The sequence below is a fragment of the Lepeophtheirus salmonis genome, chromosome 6 (genome assembly GCF_016086655.4).
Source record: "Lepeophtheirus salmonis chromosome 6, UVic_Lsal_1.4, whole genome shotgun sequence".
Taxonomy (NCBI): Eukaryota; Metazoa; Arthropoda; class Copepoda; order Siphonostomatoida; family Caligidae; genus Lepeophtheirus; species Lepeophtheirus salmonis.
Window position 1 is genome coordinate 2,577,913 of NC_052136.2, and position 15,356 is coordinate 2,593,268.

Here is a 15,356-nt window from a genome sequence, read left to right on the forward strand (position 1 = left end):
ATTAGACAATTATTCTTCAAGCTTATGTATGTTTTGTCATGAGTAGTGGTTCTCCCAGTTCGGATTCTCCTTCTATCGGAGCAGATAGTCTTCTTCAAGCTAATTATAATTCAAATGTATTTTTCCCAGCGGGATCTAGAGATAATCTGAAATTCCTAGTTGCTACAGCTAATCTTGAGGCCGAGATAGTTAAAAATGAAAGACCTAAAGGTATTCGATACTTAGAGATCCCATCTGTTGTGCGTGAGTGTCAAAATAATGATTTGAAAATATCTGGGGATTTGAAGATACCCTCATCAATAGATTGTCGTGGGGAAGAGCCTCTATCATTACGGTGTTCTGAGGATGGAAATAATGTTTGTAAGTAACTAATTATATTATGTTAAATTTTATATTTTTTGTAGAGGTCGGTACTTGGCTCGAAACTTACTTCGAATTGATCACACTATCAAGGAATCCCAACTTGACTTCGACTCGATAGCTATTTTATACGGAACTCAGGAAAAACCTTATCACCATGGACAAGATTAGTGTTGTGTCAGTCTATATTTAGGACTGAGGATCGCAGTCAAGTCCGGTGCCATCCAGTCAAGTCCCAGTTGTCGGCTCTGAAAGTGGTTTCCCTAGTTTTAATTATTCGGTTATATAATATAATAAATTATGTAACCAAGTAACAATATAATATGTTCGTACTATAATGAAAAAAATCATATTTTTTGCAAGATATGTGGAATTATGTTAATACATATTTCATATATCTAATTTGGCTTAAAAATCTATCGATATTCTTATGGAAAATTCCCAATGATAGACAGTCCTAAGTACAAATAGGACCGGGCCCAAGACTGGACTAGACCGAATAAATAAGGGCTAGCACAACATTCGCATCCATGAGGCTTGGACTCAAAGCCTACAACTCATCTTGGACTCCAGGCCATTTTCTTGAAGACTTGCGTCTTGATTTGACCTTAGAATCAAAGACTCAAGACATGACTTGTACTCGATAGCTAAGACTCGCAACTCGACTTGGTTTGATAGTCTTTTCAGACTGAACTCAAGAAAACCCTCAGCAGTATGAACCCTATATTATAAATGATGGCTTAACAGGAACTCAAAAGCAATCTGAGGACCCGAACATGACTCAATGAAATTTTTTAAGAATTTTTTTAACCTTTATCTATAGGTACTTGAACTATTTGACCATAGAGATTACTAATTATTTACATTAGAATATCGCAAAAGCGATTACCTATTCTATGCCGAGCTCAAGAAAAGCCTTAATAATATGAGTTTGCAATGAGTTTAAAAGAAATCTGAGGACTTGAATGAAAATATTCAAGGACTTGGACTTGTAAGCAGAGACTTAAAACATGACTTGAACTTGTAGCATAAGGACTTTTTCCCATCTTTAATATTTTGTATCCAAAAATGAACAATCAAGTTTCTAATTTACTCTACTTGATATATCTCTCTAAATTTTAGTGGTTGGATGTTTTTCTGGCTGTATAAAAGTGTACAATCTAACAAATGGAGAATTGGAGCAATCTCTAGAACCTACTCCAGCTGAAGACGAGGATGGAGAGCTTGAATGCAGTCCATTGTCACGGATTAAAGTAAAGGGACATCGTTTGGAGGGACGTTCTTATTCATCTATTGTCAGTGCAACTTATTTCTCAGGGTTTCTTCGAATATGGGATTACACAAATGGAAGTCTATTGGGACAAGTTCAGGTACTCTTTTGATACTGGGCTTTTTAAGTTAGCATACGCATTCTGCAGTGATTCATCATTGTTATTACGTCATTCAACTGGGATATAACGTTTGTAAATAAGACTGGACATAGAATAACTAATTCCAAAAAAATTATGTATTTACTTCAAATAAAACACAGAATGGTTTTTTTGGTTCTTATTTAAAGGTCCTATTGATAAGGTCAGATGGCTCCCACATGAATCTTTGTCATTTTAAATAAGATATTTATGCTATTATAATTTTAAAAAATATTAAAAATATGAGAGGATTTATTAGAAATAATATTTATATATAAAAAATGTCATTAAAAAATGAATAAACATTACTTTCTAAAAGTAATATCATTCGATCGAAATTAATCAAATACATTACCAAAAAAAAAACTTTTTTTATCATCATTTTTGGGAATGATTGAAAAAGCCTAATCTTATTATTATTTTTCTTTAATTTAAGTTTTTTAAAGTTTAAATATGCAATTTTTCAAAATAAGGTCCGATATATTTGTATCCTCAAAAGTTTAATATTAAGTAATTATTCCAACTAGGTCAATTAAAAAAAAAAATATGGAATATTACAAATTTCAAACTTTTGAAAAGTATTTTTTTTAGAAAGAACATGATATCATTTACTCCCAAAATATCGATGATTAAAAATTGCTTAATATAATAATGTCTAACAATCTAAAGATGTTTATTACTATCTTAATTTAATATATATTTGTGATATAGGATGAGAATAAGGAAGTGGAATATCTCTGCTTGAGTCTGAATCCTTTCATTGACGTGACAGCTGTGGGACTCTGCAATGGAAATATCAAATTATATGATGAAAATACTCTTCAAGTAACTTCGGTTCTCCGAAGAAGTTCATTCGCATCTGCCGTCGATGGACATAACGATAAAGTTTTTTGTATTCAAAACCATCCTCTAAATCCAAATGAATTTATATCTGCTGGTTGGGACGAGACTCTTCAGGTTTGTTAGACATACGAATAACACTAGATTGTTTCGTAAGATCAATCTGTAACTTTTTTGATTTAAATCAGGCTTTTCAAATTAGAATAGTCAATCAGAAGCGCGTGAACGAAATCTAAAGTAGGGGAGGGCATATTTTATAGAAAGGATATTACTTAAAGCAACCTTAATTATTTCACTCAACCTTTCCTTGAAAAAGAAACAGATAAAGGCCCAAAATCAGTTGAAATTATCTGTATACATATAATAGAGTTTGTGTGTCCTTTATGGGTACCCACACCGTCGTGCATTAGATGGTTAATGGGTGCCTCTTTGGAAACTTATCAGCCTAAGACGACAGTGCTGATTTGGGGTTTTTTTTGGAGCTCAAAGAGACTATATAGGGGGTTGAATTATAAATCAAAAAGTGGCTGGCCTCTCAAAAAACGACTATATGTATATAAATACTAAATTTATTCAAAATCAAGAAGTTATGGCAAAAAAAAATGAATTGAGTGAATTGATTGCACTTTCGGTTTTTTTTTTTTCTTCAGGTGTAAAAAAATGGATTTTCAATGGAATATTGGATTCGTAGATAAAATAAAGTTTGTAAAAATTTTGTCTGGAGATTCGTTTGCATATATACTTGTCATATAAAAATTAATTTTTAACAGAAATGTCTGGCATTTTAGGAAAAAAATATCAACTTTTTTCTCTTTTTTTTTTCATCAAACGTCAATTTTCAATTGTTCAAGTACAAAAAAATGTTTGTGTTCATTGTGAAAATGGCAATAAATACTATTATTTACTTTTATTCGAATTTTGATTTGGTGTAATTTTTTTCATACATTGATGTTGGTATGTTATTTGAAGTTAATAACAGTTTTTTTTTTTTTATAAATTCATAATAAACATTTCATATAATATTCAGTCACTATATTATAACATATAAGGCCTGTAAGAATAGCCTAACGCTCGCCCGAGCAACACCGGGTAATTATTTGCTAGTATTACATAAAAATTTGTTTTTTCCTTGGGATGAAATTGACTAGGAATAAATTTGCCTCGGAATGAACTTTCCAGGGTTGAAAAGAGAGCAGTGAACTTTCCTGTAACCATATAAATCCTACTAATATAATTTTCTTACTCATATAGTATTGGGATGCACGGATTCCTAAAGCAGTAAGATCAATTTTCGGACCATTTGTTTGTGGAGAAGGACTAGAATTTGATAGCTCTGGTAAAGAAGTACTTATAGCTAATTGGCGCTCAGAGCAAAGTCTCCAAACAATTGATTATAGCACTGGTAAAATACTAACCGAATTTGAACCAGAGTCCCAACCGTACTATTTGTACTCTGCAAAATACGTTGGAAAAGAGCACATCATCACTGTTGGATCCGATAAGTCAATAGTCAAAGTATATGACGTGAATAAAGCCTTACCTGTAGCATCAATTACAAATCTTTCAAATGAGATCTACGATGTGTGTGTTCAACGAAAAAACCTAGAAAAATGCATGATTGCAGTGCAAAACCAAGTATTATGTATTGAATTTGGAAAATGAAGTATTAATTTTTTAATATGTTATTTTAAAATTATATATTTGTAATCAATTATTCATATAAATATAATCTTTTATAGTAATTAATAAACTTTTTTAAATATAAAATATATATTATTTTTAGAAACATGTATAATTAATTTATGTTTTATATATATGTAATGTTAAAATCAATTGCTTGATACCCATTCTCCTATGAAGTGAATCGCTGGATTCGCTGAGGAATATATAGAGGAGTATCCATGATTAGTCTCTATTGACATTGTTACATAAACTTCATCTTCCAAATTTAAGGGAGTCATTATAGTAAGTGTACTTGTCGTAAGGATTGTATCGTCTGTACCAACTTTCCGAGAAAGGTAAAAAAAATAATTAAAGAGGTATCAATTAAATGATAGAATATGTAAAAAACATTGTAAAAAATGTGAGAGACTGGGGACAGTTAGAACAGGGCCTTTTTCTGGTTCTAGATAATTTTACTGCAAACATTTTTACCTCTGATAATTTTGCCGAATGATATATTCGCCGCTTTATATATATTGCATATTATACATACATACAGTCTGTCCCTGCGAATTATGATCAATTATTTCCTGCTCATCTTGATCTAAATTATCAAAAAGCATAAGTAGTAAGACAATGAGACTTTATAGCCGGTGGTCCATTCAAATCTGAAGACTGACTAATACAATAATTAATGAAGGTTAAGTGATTGAAATTATTTCATATTTCGATTTATTAAAGCACAAACAATTAGTTACAAAACAAAACAAACGTTTGGTCTTTAGCTTACATCATTTTACCATGATTGACGAATTTCCATTCTCGCTCTCCAATCAGTTCGGCGTCTCCAGGACCAATGTGTGCACCCTGAGCAAGTTTGAAACGTTGCAAAGGAAGAATGGCTCTGTCAAAAAGGCCAAACTGGATCCAGATGAGTTATAAAAAAACCAGGCTAATCCCCTCAAGTCCATAAGGTCCATGCAAGAGATCGCGGGGTTTCACACCGGACAGCCCAGAGAACTATTAAAAAAGTGGGCGGAAAGAGCCTTGTGAGAGTGGCGAGCCCAATTTCGATACCAGCAATGAAAGAAACCCATCTCCTCCCTTTCAAGACTCTTTTGAGTTCTTTTCAACTCTTTTTTGACATTTTTAGCCCTCATGCCAACCTCTTCGACTGCATCTTTTGTGTGCGTGTCGATTGGAAGGTCTGCAGTGTCCTTCATCCAAACACCAATGCCCTCAAAGCCACTGTCAGCCAGCACTGGGGCACAATGACATAGGAATACCTCTGCAGTGGGTCCCAGGACTTCTGCCATCTCCTCAAAACCATCATTGTCGCTAGTAAATTATATCTTCTTGAATCTTACATTTTCAAAGTGTTCAGCTTTTAATGGACCACTCTCTATATATTTATTTTACTTCATAATTAAATCTAAAAGCGGCCACTCATGGACTCTGTCATAGCATCAATCCTAGGGCTAAAGACCTTGCAGGTCTTTTTCACGTAAATTTCAGACAAGTCACCCCACTCCTTCTTCATAGTAGCCCTTGGGGCATCCACTTTCACATTAGAGGTGACATCGGCCTGCCTCTCGATGGTCTCCCAAATCTTATGGACAGAGGCCATATTGACCATGGATATAAATTTGTCAAGTTTTCTACCTGCCACTTGTAAGTTTTTTGGCCAAGCTTACACTCAAGGCTTTTGTTGTGGTCTTTCAGCTTTTTAATCTTGGTTATGAGACCCTTAGAGCTGTGGAAGAAGCGGGAGATCTCGTCATAACTTATTCCCGCGTCAAGGTTGATGACACACAATTTATTTTGCTTTCTATCTCTGTTGTCCTTCATCTGATGAAGAAATTTTTGTGACAAGAAAAGTTTTTTTATTACTCCGCCAGTTGATATAACGGGAAAATGGGTAAATTATTTCGTAAGTCAATGAAATTTTTTGAAAGTTTTATTAATGATTCCCTTGAACACACTGTAGGTTCGAACATCAGCTTTAGTTTATACTGTTGAAGCATTATTATTTTTTTCAATTGAATTTCCTACATTTCTTCAAGCAACAACTAAGATCATGTAAGAAGACATCCAATGACAAATATATCATTGGGTAATAAATACATATTTTTGACGCCTCTGATATTTTGTCTTTCTAAGTATTTTGCACGAGTTCAACGCATTCACTTGTTAACAGAATTCTGCAGTTGTAGTCCAAAACGTCACTTTAAAACTTTTTTTTAAGAAACTTTAAATAAAAATCCCTCTAAATCGAGTGTGAATTATCGTGCATTTCTACACTTCCATGTCCAAACGAATGAATTAATAAGATTGAAAAATGATATTAAAGAGAACTCATAAACAGAGAATTTAAATTTTTCAAAAAAAAATTCAAAAATTACATTTTTTTAAAAAAGAATGCAATCAGCTATGTACGAAAATTTTAATTTTTGGGAAAAAAATTTCAAAAATCCATTGCTATTCACAAAAAAAAAATTCTCTGTTGAATAGTTTGCTCAAATAAATAAAAAAAAATTATTTTTTTTATCATTAAATTTAAATTAGTCAATAAGTGCTTTTCGAAATTGATTCATGACTTCGGATCCGTGACATTCCTACTCCTTATAAACCCCTTTTACTTCTTAATTTCCTAAAAAAAAGTTATTCTTCTTTAAATCTATAGCTGAGATACAACCGTAAAGACTAAAGATAAATTTCGAACTGATAATTAAAAAAAAATTCTAATTAGTGAAATTAACAACGCCCAAAAATCTTGCTACAAAATTACTTGCCACACTTGTTCTCAAGACATAAAAAACTTTTAAATAACAAATTTAGAACATAATTGTATAATATAATTCCGGTTATTATAAAAAAAGTCAAGACATGGGATAAAAACTGATTTTGAGAAGCAAAGTAATTTTTTTGTAATTACTCATTTCCCCTTCAAGTAATATGTTTTAGCAAAATTGTCACAATATCTTTAAAAAGCATAGAACGTGGATAATACATTACAAAAATAGCTCGTATTTTCAGAGAATCTAACAGCAGGGTTGTCCATGGGATGTAGCCCTGCCCAAATATGGGAATTTTTGAAAATTAAATTACATTTGGCCTAAATTTGAAATCATTTTTTATTTAATAGTTTTGTTTTATGAAGCCTTTTTTCATGAAATTTAATTTAATAGGTTCTGTGGGCCATTAAAATATTTCAAGTGGTAATCCTGACCCATTATGTTAAAAGGTTGGACATCCCTGCTATAGACATAACAAGCCTTTTTTAACAAGTATGGTTTTATGTCCCGTTCGGACGCGTAATTAACATTTCGGAGAGGAACGCCATAATTTTTGGATCGCTATTTCCCTACCAATCAGAGATCTATGACTTCATTTTATCTTAATCTACTATAATATATGGAAAGTTAATAGTTCAAGGTTCAAGTTCAGGTTATTTACAAATTTAAATAATTCGGTTGTTTTCTTTGCAAAATCACCAACAACTAATTATTAAATTAACGAATAATCCATAACACTTCTTATGTGGCCATAATAATATCCATTTAACTCCACGGAACTATTGCATCAAACTACGAAACCTCGACTCAATTAACATTATTGATGTAACATTACTTCTAGTGTTGTGTCCGTCCTTAGTTAGGACTGAAGACTGCACGTCCAGTTCAGTCCTAAAAGCTCGGTCCTTTATGACGTCACTCAAGTAATTTTTCTTATTTTTAAATATTGAGAGTCGGAAGTTAATTGTTTTTTCTAATGTACAAAAAACAATTTTTTTAATTCATTTTCAAAAATATAAATTTAAAAAAAATATTTGAACGCAAATAACTCTATGGATAATTTTTGTGAAGAGGCATTTGTGTTATTAGATTTGATATCAAGCAATAATTCTAAATTAATGTTTGTTTGTTTTTTCACATTTGTTATTTGAAATAGGATTTATTCCGTAAAATCAATAAATTTAAAGTCCTTTTGCAAAATCACCAATTACTTAAACGACTAATCATCCACGATGTTCCCAATTAAAGTTTACATATTTTGTATTAGATTATTATCCCTTTATAATCTCTAACTAGTGTTGGATTAGTAAAAAAAAACTGCAATCCTGGTCTTTATTGGTCTTTTGTAGAATCTACAACACTTGAAATTACGTAGTTACTAGTAATTACGTCATTTGAGTCGCTGAAGTTACATCATAATGCATAACCTCATTCAAAGAGACAAGATAACTGTACCTAGGAGATAAGTGACTAGAACGTATTATTATACAGTTTAGCTATGATTCATTATTTCTTAGTTCTTATTTTCTTCAATCCTAGCTAGGAGTGTTATAGTCCTTCTGATATACTAGGATTAAAATTATTCCAAGATCCTTTTTTATGTACAAACATAATATATTCAATTACAAATATAGAGTCCTCTAGAGAACTAGACAATTTATTTAATGACAAGTTGCAATAATTCATTAAAAAAATATGATTTTTTTGACTGACGAGTTTTTTAAGAAGCAAAAAGTCTTAGGGTGAGTATCAAGAGGCAGCAAGTAACGAGTATTCAAGCGAGTAACCAATAAAGCTCTTAATTCCTCGAGTATTTTTTTTTTAGAAACACGTTATACTCATGTAGTAAAATTACGCTCGTGGCACATCACTTCTCATTATGGACCAAAAATGAAACTTGTTGTATTGCCTTTTGGAAAAAGGAAGTGATGTTGTAGATTGGTATGTTGTCTAAATTTTGGTGTGACTAAGTCAAACCAGCTCCGAGTAATTAAACCCACAACACTAAGTGTTCCAACTGTCATCAGTCTCTTCTAATACAAACAACCGATTGAAAAATACGGTATACATGAGCATGCAACAGTGCTGAGTGATAATACATTTTTATACAAGGGGCTACTTTCTTATTTAAACGAAATTACAGTGATAATTTATTGATTAGCAGAGGCGTGTGCAGGGTGTTGTTTTGGTCAGGATGAAAAAATTTTACGTGAAAATAGGCCTATTTTTTTAAAAAGATTTACTTTATTAATAAACTAAATATTTGAAATTTTTTTCAATTTTTTTTTTTGTAAATAGCTGTGGGTTCTGAATTTTTTATCCTCAAATCTTATCTTGCAAATTTTTTTTTTTAATTTAATTTTGTGTTAACCGTTCATACAATATTATATTTTGAATATTAATTGGTTGTGAATCGCTATGGATTTTTTAAATTTTTTTTCATGACCAAATATTAAATTTTTTTTCCACAAATTTGATATTTGATTTTTCTTTTTAAGGTAAACAGTTAAAAAGATTTAATATTTTGCATGTTAATTTTTTGTGAATAGCTATGAATTTTTGGAAAAAAAAAATCCACAAATTTAAGTTTTTGTAAATAATTATGAATTTTTTATTCCAAAAAATATAATATGTTGAAATTTTTTTCCAAAAAATTTAATATTAGAATTTTTTTTCCCTCAAATTTAATATTAGAATTTAATTTTTTTGTAAACATTTCAAAAAGTAAAAAATTTTGAATAATAATTTTTTGTGAAGAGCTACGGATTTTTGAAAGTTTTTGTGAAGAATGCATGTTTTTGTAAATTTTTTCCCCAAAAATTTTATTATAAATTTTTTCCCTCAAATTAAAAATTTTAATTTTTTGTTAATATTTTGAATATAAATTTTTTTAAACGCCTTGGATTTTCGAAATTTTTTCCCAAAAATGTAATTGTTCAATTTTTTGTAAATAAATTTAATCTAAGAAATTTTTTTTTCTCAAATTTGGTATTAGAATTTTTATTTTTTAATTTTTTGTAAGCAATTCATAAAGTATAATAATTTGAATATTAATTTTTGTAAATAGCTATAGATTTTTGAAATTTTTTACATAAAAATTCCAAAAACCAAGCCTCGTCCTCCAAAAAGAAACATATTTCTGTGGACGCCCCTGATTAGACAAACTTATGTTGTAAATTATATGTCTATAATATAATGATGGCGTCATCATTAATTATTTAAGAAAACAATAAAGTTTAATTTATCAATATAGACACATTAAACATCATAGTCTGTCCATCAATCATACTCAAATTACCCAAATAATGACAATTTATTATTTCAGTATTTCGTTATGTTATTTTTTATTTATTGTACGCATTTTTGAAAAGTGATAACATTGGTACACTTAGCATATACTAATTTTTTCTGCCCAAAACGCATGTGCTTCTTTTGGATATATGTGATTTTCATTTTTGTAAAGCTTTAAATATGTTATTGTTAGTATTGTAGAAAGTATGACCTGCCGGTAAGCTAAAAAATATAAACCGAAAAATAGCATTATAACTTGTGTAATTAAGTCGATCAGAGGTTATTTATTCGTTCCAGTGCAGTCTTAAGACTAGTCCTTACCTGTCGGTCTATAGAATTTTTACTAAAAATGTCGATAGTTTATTAAAGCAAAAATGAGGAAAAAGTAATTTTGTAATTTTTGCGTTATTCCAATGGTTTATTAGAATGGTTATAATTATCCGATTTAAGCCCCGTTCTGTTTGATAACTTATTGCCAACAAGAATTCAACTTCTTAATGCCCTTTTCGTGGAAGACCTTGTCCCATTGACCAAAAAATCGGACAAACAATTTTCTGAGCTTTTGGTGCGTCATCAAAGATGTGTACGGTCTGGTATTGATGATGTCTTATTATCTCCTATTCAACAATTCTGGCTGCTTCTGTTCGATCGCCAGCTTCGAACAGTTGAGTTGTTAACAAGCAATTTAATTTAAAAATCGCTCGAACCACTGTTATGCAACACGAACCAAAAGAGTATCGGCCAATAAACACATTTTTCCCTTTCAGGTAGTACAAATGTCAAATATGGGCAAATTTTGTTCTTAAAGACCTCCATACTTGACGTACAATAATTCACGCCTGAAGCAGCCAAGCAAAATACTGTTTAAAAGCATTTGTAGTATACACTCCCAAATGTACAAAGCCTTATCGTATAATCCAATCTGACCAATAATGAACAAGATATACTTTTTTTCTTAAGTGGCGGGAAATACGAAGCTACTTCTTCCCCAACTTTATATATGAGATACGTTTAAGAGTATTGCCATATATCAAACAAAAAATATTCATGTTTTCATTATAATGCAATATAAACCAAACATATAAAATTTTAACTCAGTTATATAATTTATTTATAAAGCAGAATAGCTTACTTAAAAGGAAAAAATAACCCTTTATAACGTCACAAGAGATCGGTTTTACCTTCTACAGAAATGTCAAGAGTATACCATAAATTTGAATAAAAACTCAATTTACAAATAAAAAAAGTAGTTTATGTCCATTTTAGTGTCTCAAAAGAAGTTACACGTTAAAAATCAGCTGAACCATCAAGTAGTTTCAAACAAACAGACACTTAAGAGTCTACAAATATTTTATTTAGTATTTTATCATTTAGGGGCCATGCAACAGGGTCAGCAAGTGAGCCATGACCACCTTCTTGCTTACAATTATCATATAGTAAGGGTAGCCATATTTTAATTTCAATTCTTGTTTATAATTTTATCGTTAGATTTTTTTAAAAAAGAAAAAAGATTTTCATTTTAATTTAGAGTTAAATTGACTTTTTTTTATAGATATTATTGTTATTATAAACTGTTTTTAAATATCAACTATCTTACTAGTCGGCTGAAAAGTTCGTAGGCAAACATAGTGCAACACATTTCTCGGGCAAAATTCGATTTATTTATTCAACGTAGGTACCGTTAAGGGCTATACAATGATTATTATTGAAATCAAAAAAATATTTGATGCCATTTTAATTGTACGATTTTTTTTTAGTCCCAAAATAGGCCTCAGTTTTTGCAATTACCTCTTCATTAGGACTTTAAAAAAATTCCACTGAGCATTCTTTTGAGGTCTGCAAACAGGGAAAAGTCACTGGGGCAAGATTTGGAAAATAAAGTGATTGACTAGCAATTTGTAGCTTAATCCAAACAAGTTTGCATCGTTTTCAGTGATTTGTGACACGGTGGATTGTCTTGATGAAATAGCACTTTTTCTTTTTCAAATAGAGTCGGTTTTTTGTGATTTCAACCTTCAAACGCTCCAACAATACAATGTAATAATCGTTGTTGATGATTTTGCCCTTTTTGAGATAATAGATACATATTATACTAAGTGCCTCCCATAATACTGACACCATAACCTTCCATCTTTCGACACTTTGGATTATATTCCTCGCGTGCAGTTCACACGACTGACTATCAATTGGACTTGGGAGTGTAGTTATAGAGCCATGTGAAGCCCATAGTCCCCTATTGTCTAAAAAGTTATTATTTATTACGACTGAATTTTGATAAAAATTTATCCGACTAATGAATATGTTGTTGCTTTAGATCGACTGAGAGCTCGCACGGTACCCACTTTGTACAAAGCTTTCGCTTTTTATCTTCAAAACTATTTTTTAACGCATGATCTGGCTGGTGCAGAGTCCCAATAATGTTGATGGAACTAAGATTTGGCTTCAAAAGTATATTTTTCACCAAACACCAATGTTTTATTAACACAGGAAATTATTTTGAAGTATTTTTTTAACAATAAAAAAAGTTGCTTCACTCACAATACTACATCTCACGAACCAATTGACCGACAGCTGAGAAACATATGTACCTATCGTTGATACTTACAAAAAATAATTTGATGTAGTCTTACTGGTGACATCTATGGGTCAGCCTACGAACTTTTTAGACAACTTATATCGTCCTAAAAATCGACATAATCCGTTAAAAGCTGGATATTTTATAAATTTATATAAAAACCCTTCAGACCTTTGAACAGATTCTAAAAAGAGGAAATGCTTGGGTAAAATAGATCGATTTTTAAATTTTTTAGGTTAAAGATATTGGCCCTCCACATTCAAAACGGTGCGGGGGAGCCTGTCATTTGGGTAGTTTAGTAATTTAAATTTTTGGTGAAACAACATATTAAAATTATTCATTTTACTAGGTACCGGACCACCGTTATTATTGACTCATCTCCATTATGAAAATTCAAAAAGGTGAAAAGTCATTTTTTTTTACAAAAATGGTGTAGAAATCCATACATGGAGACATTGTAGATTGTCTTCCTCAAGGCCCCAGTCTGCTTCCTGATTGCCTACTGGGACAATAACGGGCTGAGGAGCGCTGTTATTTCAATCTTCTTCTCTTACTGTGTGCTCGTGGTGGTGACTAAGACAATGTTTTCTTACCAATTGGCACTACAACATTGTTTATAGGAAAATTGTAAAAAAAAAAAAATGACTCTTGACCTGTCAAAATTTGCATAATAGAGTCTATTAATTAATTACGGCTGGCTTGCTGTTATTCTACAATTAAAAAGTGTATGGGTGAAGTGGAATGGATAAAATATTATTTTTTTGTGTGAAGGGATGTAGTTTTAAAAGTATGAAACAATTCATCCCTTTAAAAAACTTGAAGATTAATCATGAATATGAAAATACCTGCTAATTGTTTTATCAATTCAAATACTCATTTTAGGAAAATATACGCTATGATTAATCAGATATTCTTTGTCCAATAAAGTGAATTGATAAACTGTTTGAAGAATAAATGGTAGAAGCCCAGTTAGATCCTTCCATTCTAACTCTGACTGTAATTTCATCCAGTTTATTTAATCTTGATGCAACCAGCAAAGAAGTTGAGACAATTATATCGTCATCTGGGTAAATGAGTGAGTTTTCAATAATTATATAATATAAAGATACAATTTCAGTAACCTAATCAGGGGCGTCCGCAGGGGGGCGGGGGGGAGAAAGCTGTAACCCCTCCCCAATTAAGGAATGGATATTTTTAATTTTTTTCCAATAAAATTATTTTTCTGCCAATAGCCAAAATGAATTTTCGAAATTTTTTTCCAAAAAAAATAATTTTTTATGAATTTTGAATTTGAAATTGTATTTAATTTTTCAAGTTTAAAAAAAAATTTAATTTTCTGCAAATAGTTTTGGATTTTTGAAATTTTTCTCCAAAAAGTTTTGTGAATTTCATATTTGAAATTCTACTTAGTTTTTCAATTTTTTTCCAAAAAATTTATTTTAATACGAATAACTATAAATTTTTGAAATTTTTCCCGAAAAATTTGATATTTGAAATTTTTTTGCAAAACAATTATTTTTTTCTGAACTGTTGTGTACTTTTGAATTTTTCTTCCAAATAAATAATTTTTTTTTGAATATTTGTTATTATTTAATCTTTTCTTTAAATTTTTTTTTCAAAAAATTTAAATTTTCGATATTTTTTTAAATTACAAAAACCAAGCCTTCCCAAAATACAATCCTGTGGACGCCCTGCCAATCTTGCAAAAGAATAAATCCACACATTAAATGACAACCTTCATTCCCTTACCGTTTGCACCAAAAATAGTTCCAATTTCATTTGTATCGGCGGAAGATCGACCCAAAAATTCAAATCTTCCTCCAAATGTTTTCTTTATGATGTCTGCGTTGACAGCATGTCCATTGACAGCTTTAAATAAGCCAGTAAAAGAAATTTTGTATACGCCAGGTATTTGAACTGTAAATTTCCCGGTGTTGGGATTCATTCCTGGTGTTTTGACATTACAATCCGTGTATTTAATAACCCCTTCTGTGTTATGCTCGGATGTACGATAACATGAAAATATTGGTGGTCGCTCTGCATAAAATAAAATAAATTGATTAAATTTTAAACATAATGTACCAAATATATTTAGTCTTACTTAGAACTTCAATCTGATTTTTTAGATCTTGAATCTCTCGACTTAGATTTGAAATAATGTAATCCATTTCTATCAAAAAAGTATACATCATTATAGAATTTTTTTTGATTACAAACGATACTGCAAAATATATGTGAATTAAAGAGGAGACCCGAAACTTCCAGTAACATTTTATAACATTTTTATCCCTACTATTTTGAATTAAAAGGTTTCATAACGTAACCAAACGACAGCTGAAACCAAACAAAAACAAGTTTTATTTTTATCTCATGCCCCTAAGCGACAACAAAAAAAGTAACGGGTGTGTGTTTTCATTCGCTTCG

At 30.7% G+C, this 15,356-nt stretch overlaps 2 protein-coding genes across 5 annotated transcripts in view; one reads left to right on the plus strand and one right to left on the minus strand.

Moving 5' to 3' along the window:
• LOC121119623 (uncharacterized) lies at positions 1-4,395 on the plus strand. Its single transcript, XM_040714338.2, has 4 exons — positions 1-360; positions 1,483-1,730; positions 2,481-2,726; positions 3,861-4,395. The coding sequence occupies exons 1-4, from the start codon at positions 39-41 to the stop codon at positions 4,269-4,271; spliced, it is 1,227 nt and encodes a 408-aa protein (XP_040570272.1). The 5' UTR covers positions 1-38; the 3' UTR covers positions 4,272-4,395.
• LOC121120619 (uncharacterized) overlaps positions 4,292-15,356 on the minus strand; it is a 25,415-nt gene continuing 14,350 nt past the window's right edge. For 2 of the 4 annotated variants that reach the window (XM_040715495.2, XM_040715498.2), the window contains 3 exons: positions 15,034-15,102; positions 14,682-14,969; positions 4,292-4,614 (listed from right to left, as the gene is read on the minus strand). In XM_040715495.2, the coding sequence (XP_040571429.1) occupies positions 4,439-4,614; positions 14,682-14,969; positions 15,034-15,102 (533 nt within the window). In that variant the 3' untranslated portion in view covers positions 4,292-4,438. Of the gene's footprint in view, positions 4,615-13,777; positions 13,996-14,681; positions 14,970-15,033; positions 15,103-15,356 lie in introns of all 4 variants that reach the window. The other 2 variants (XM_040715497.2, XM_040715496.2) reach the window with 2 other exon arrangements.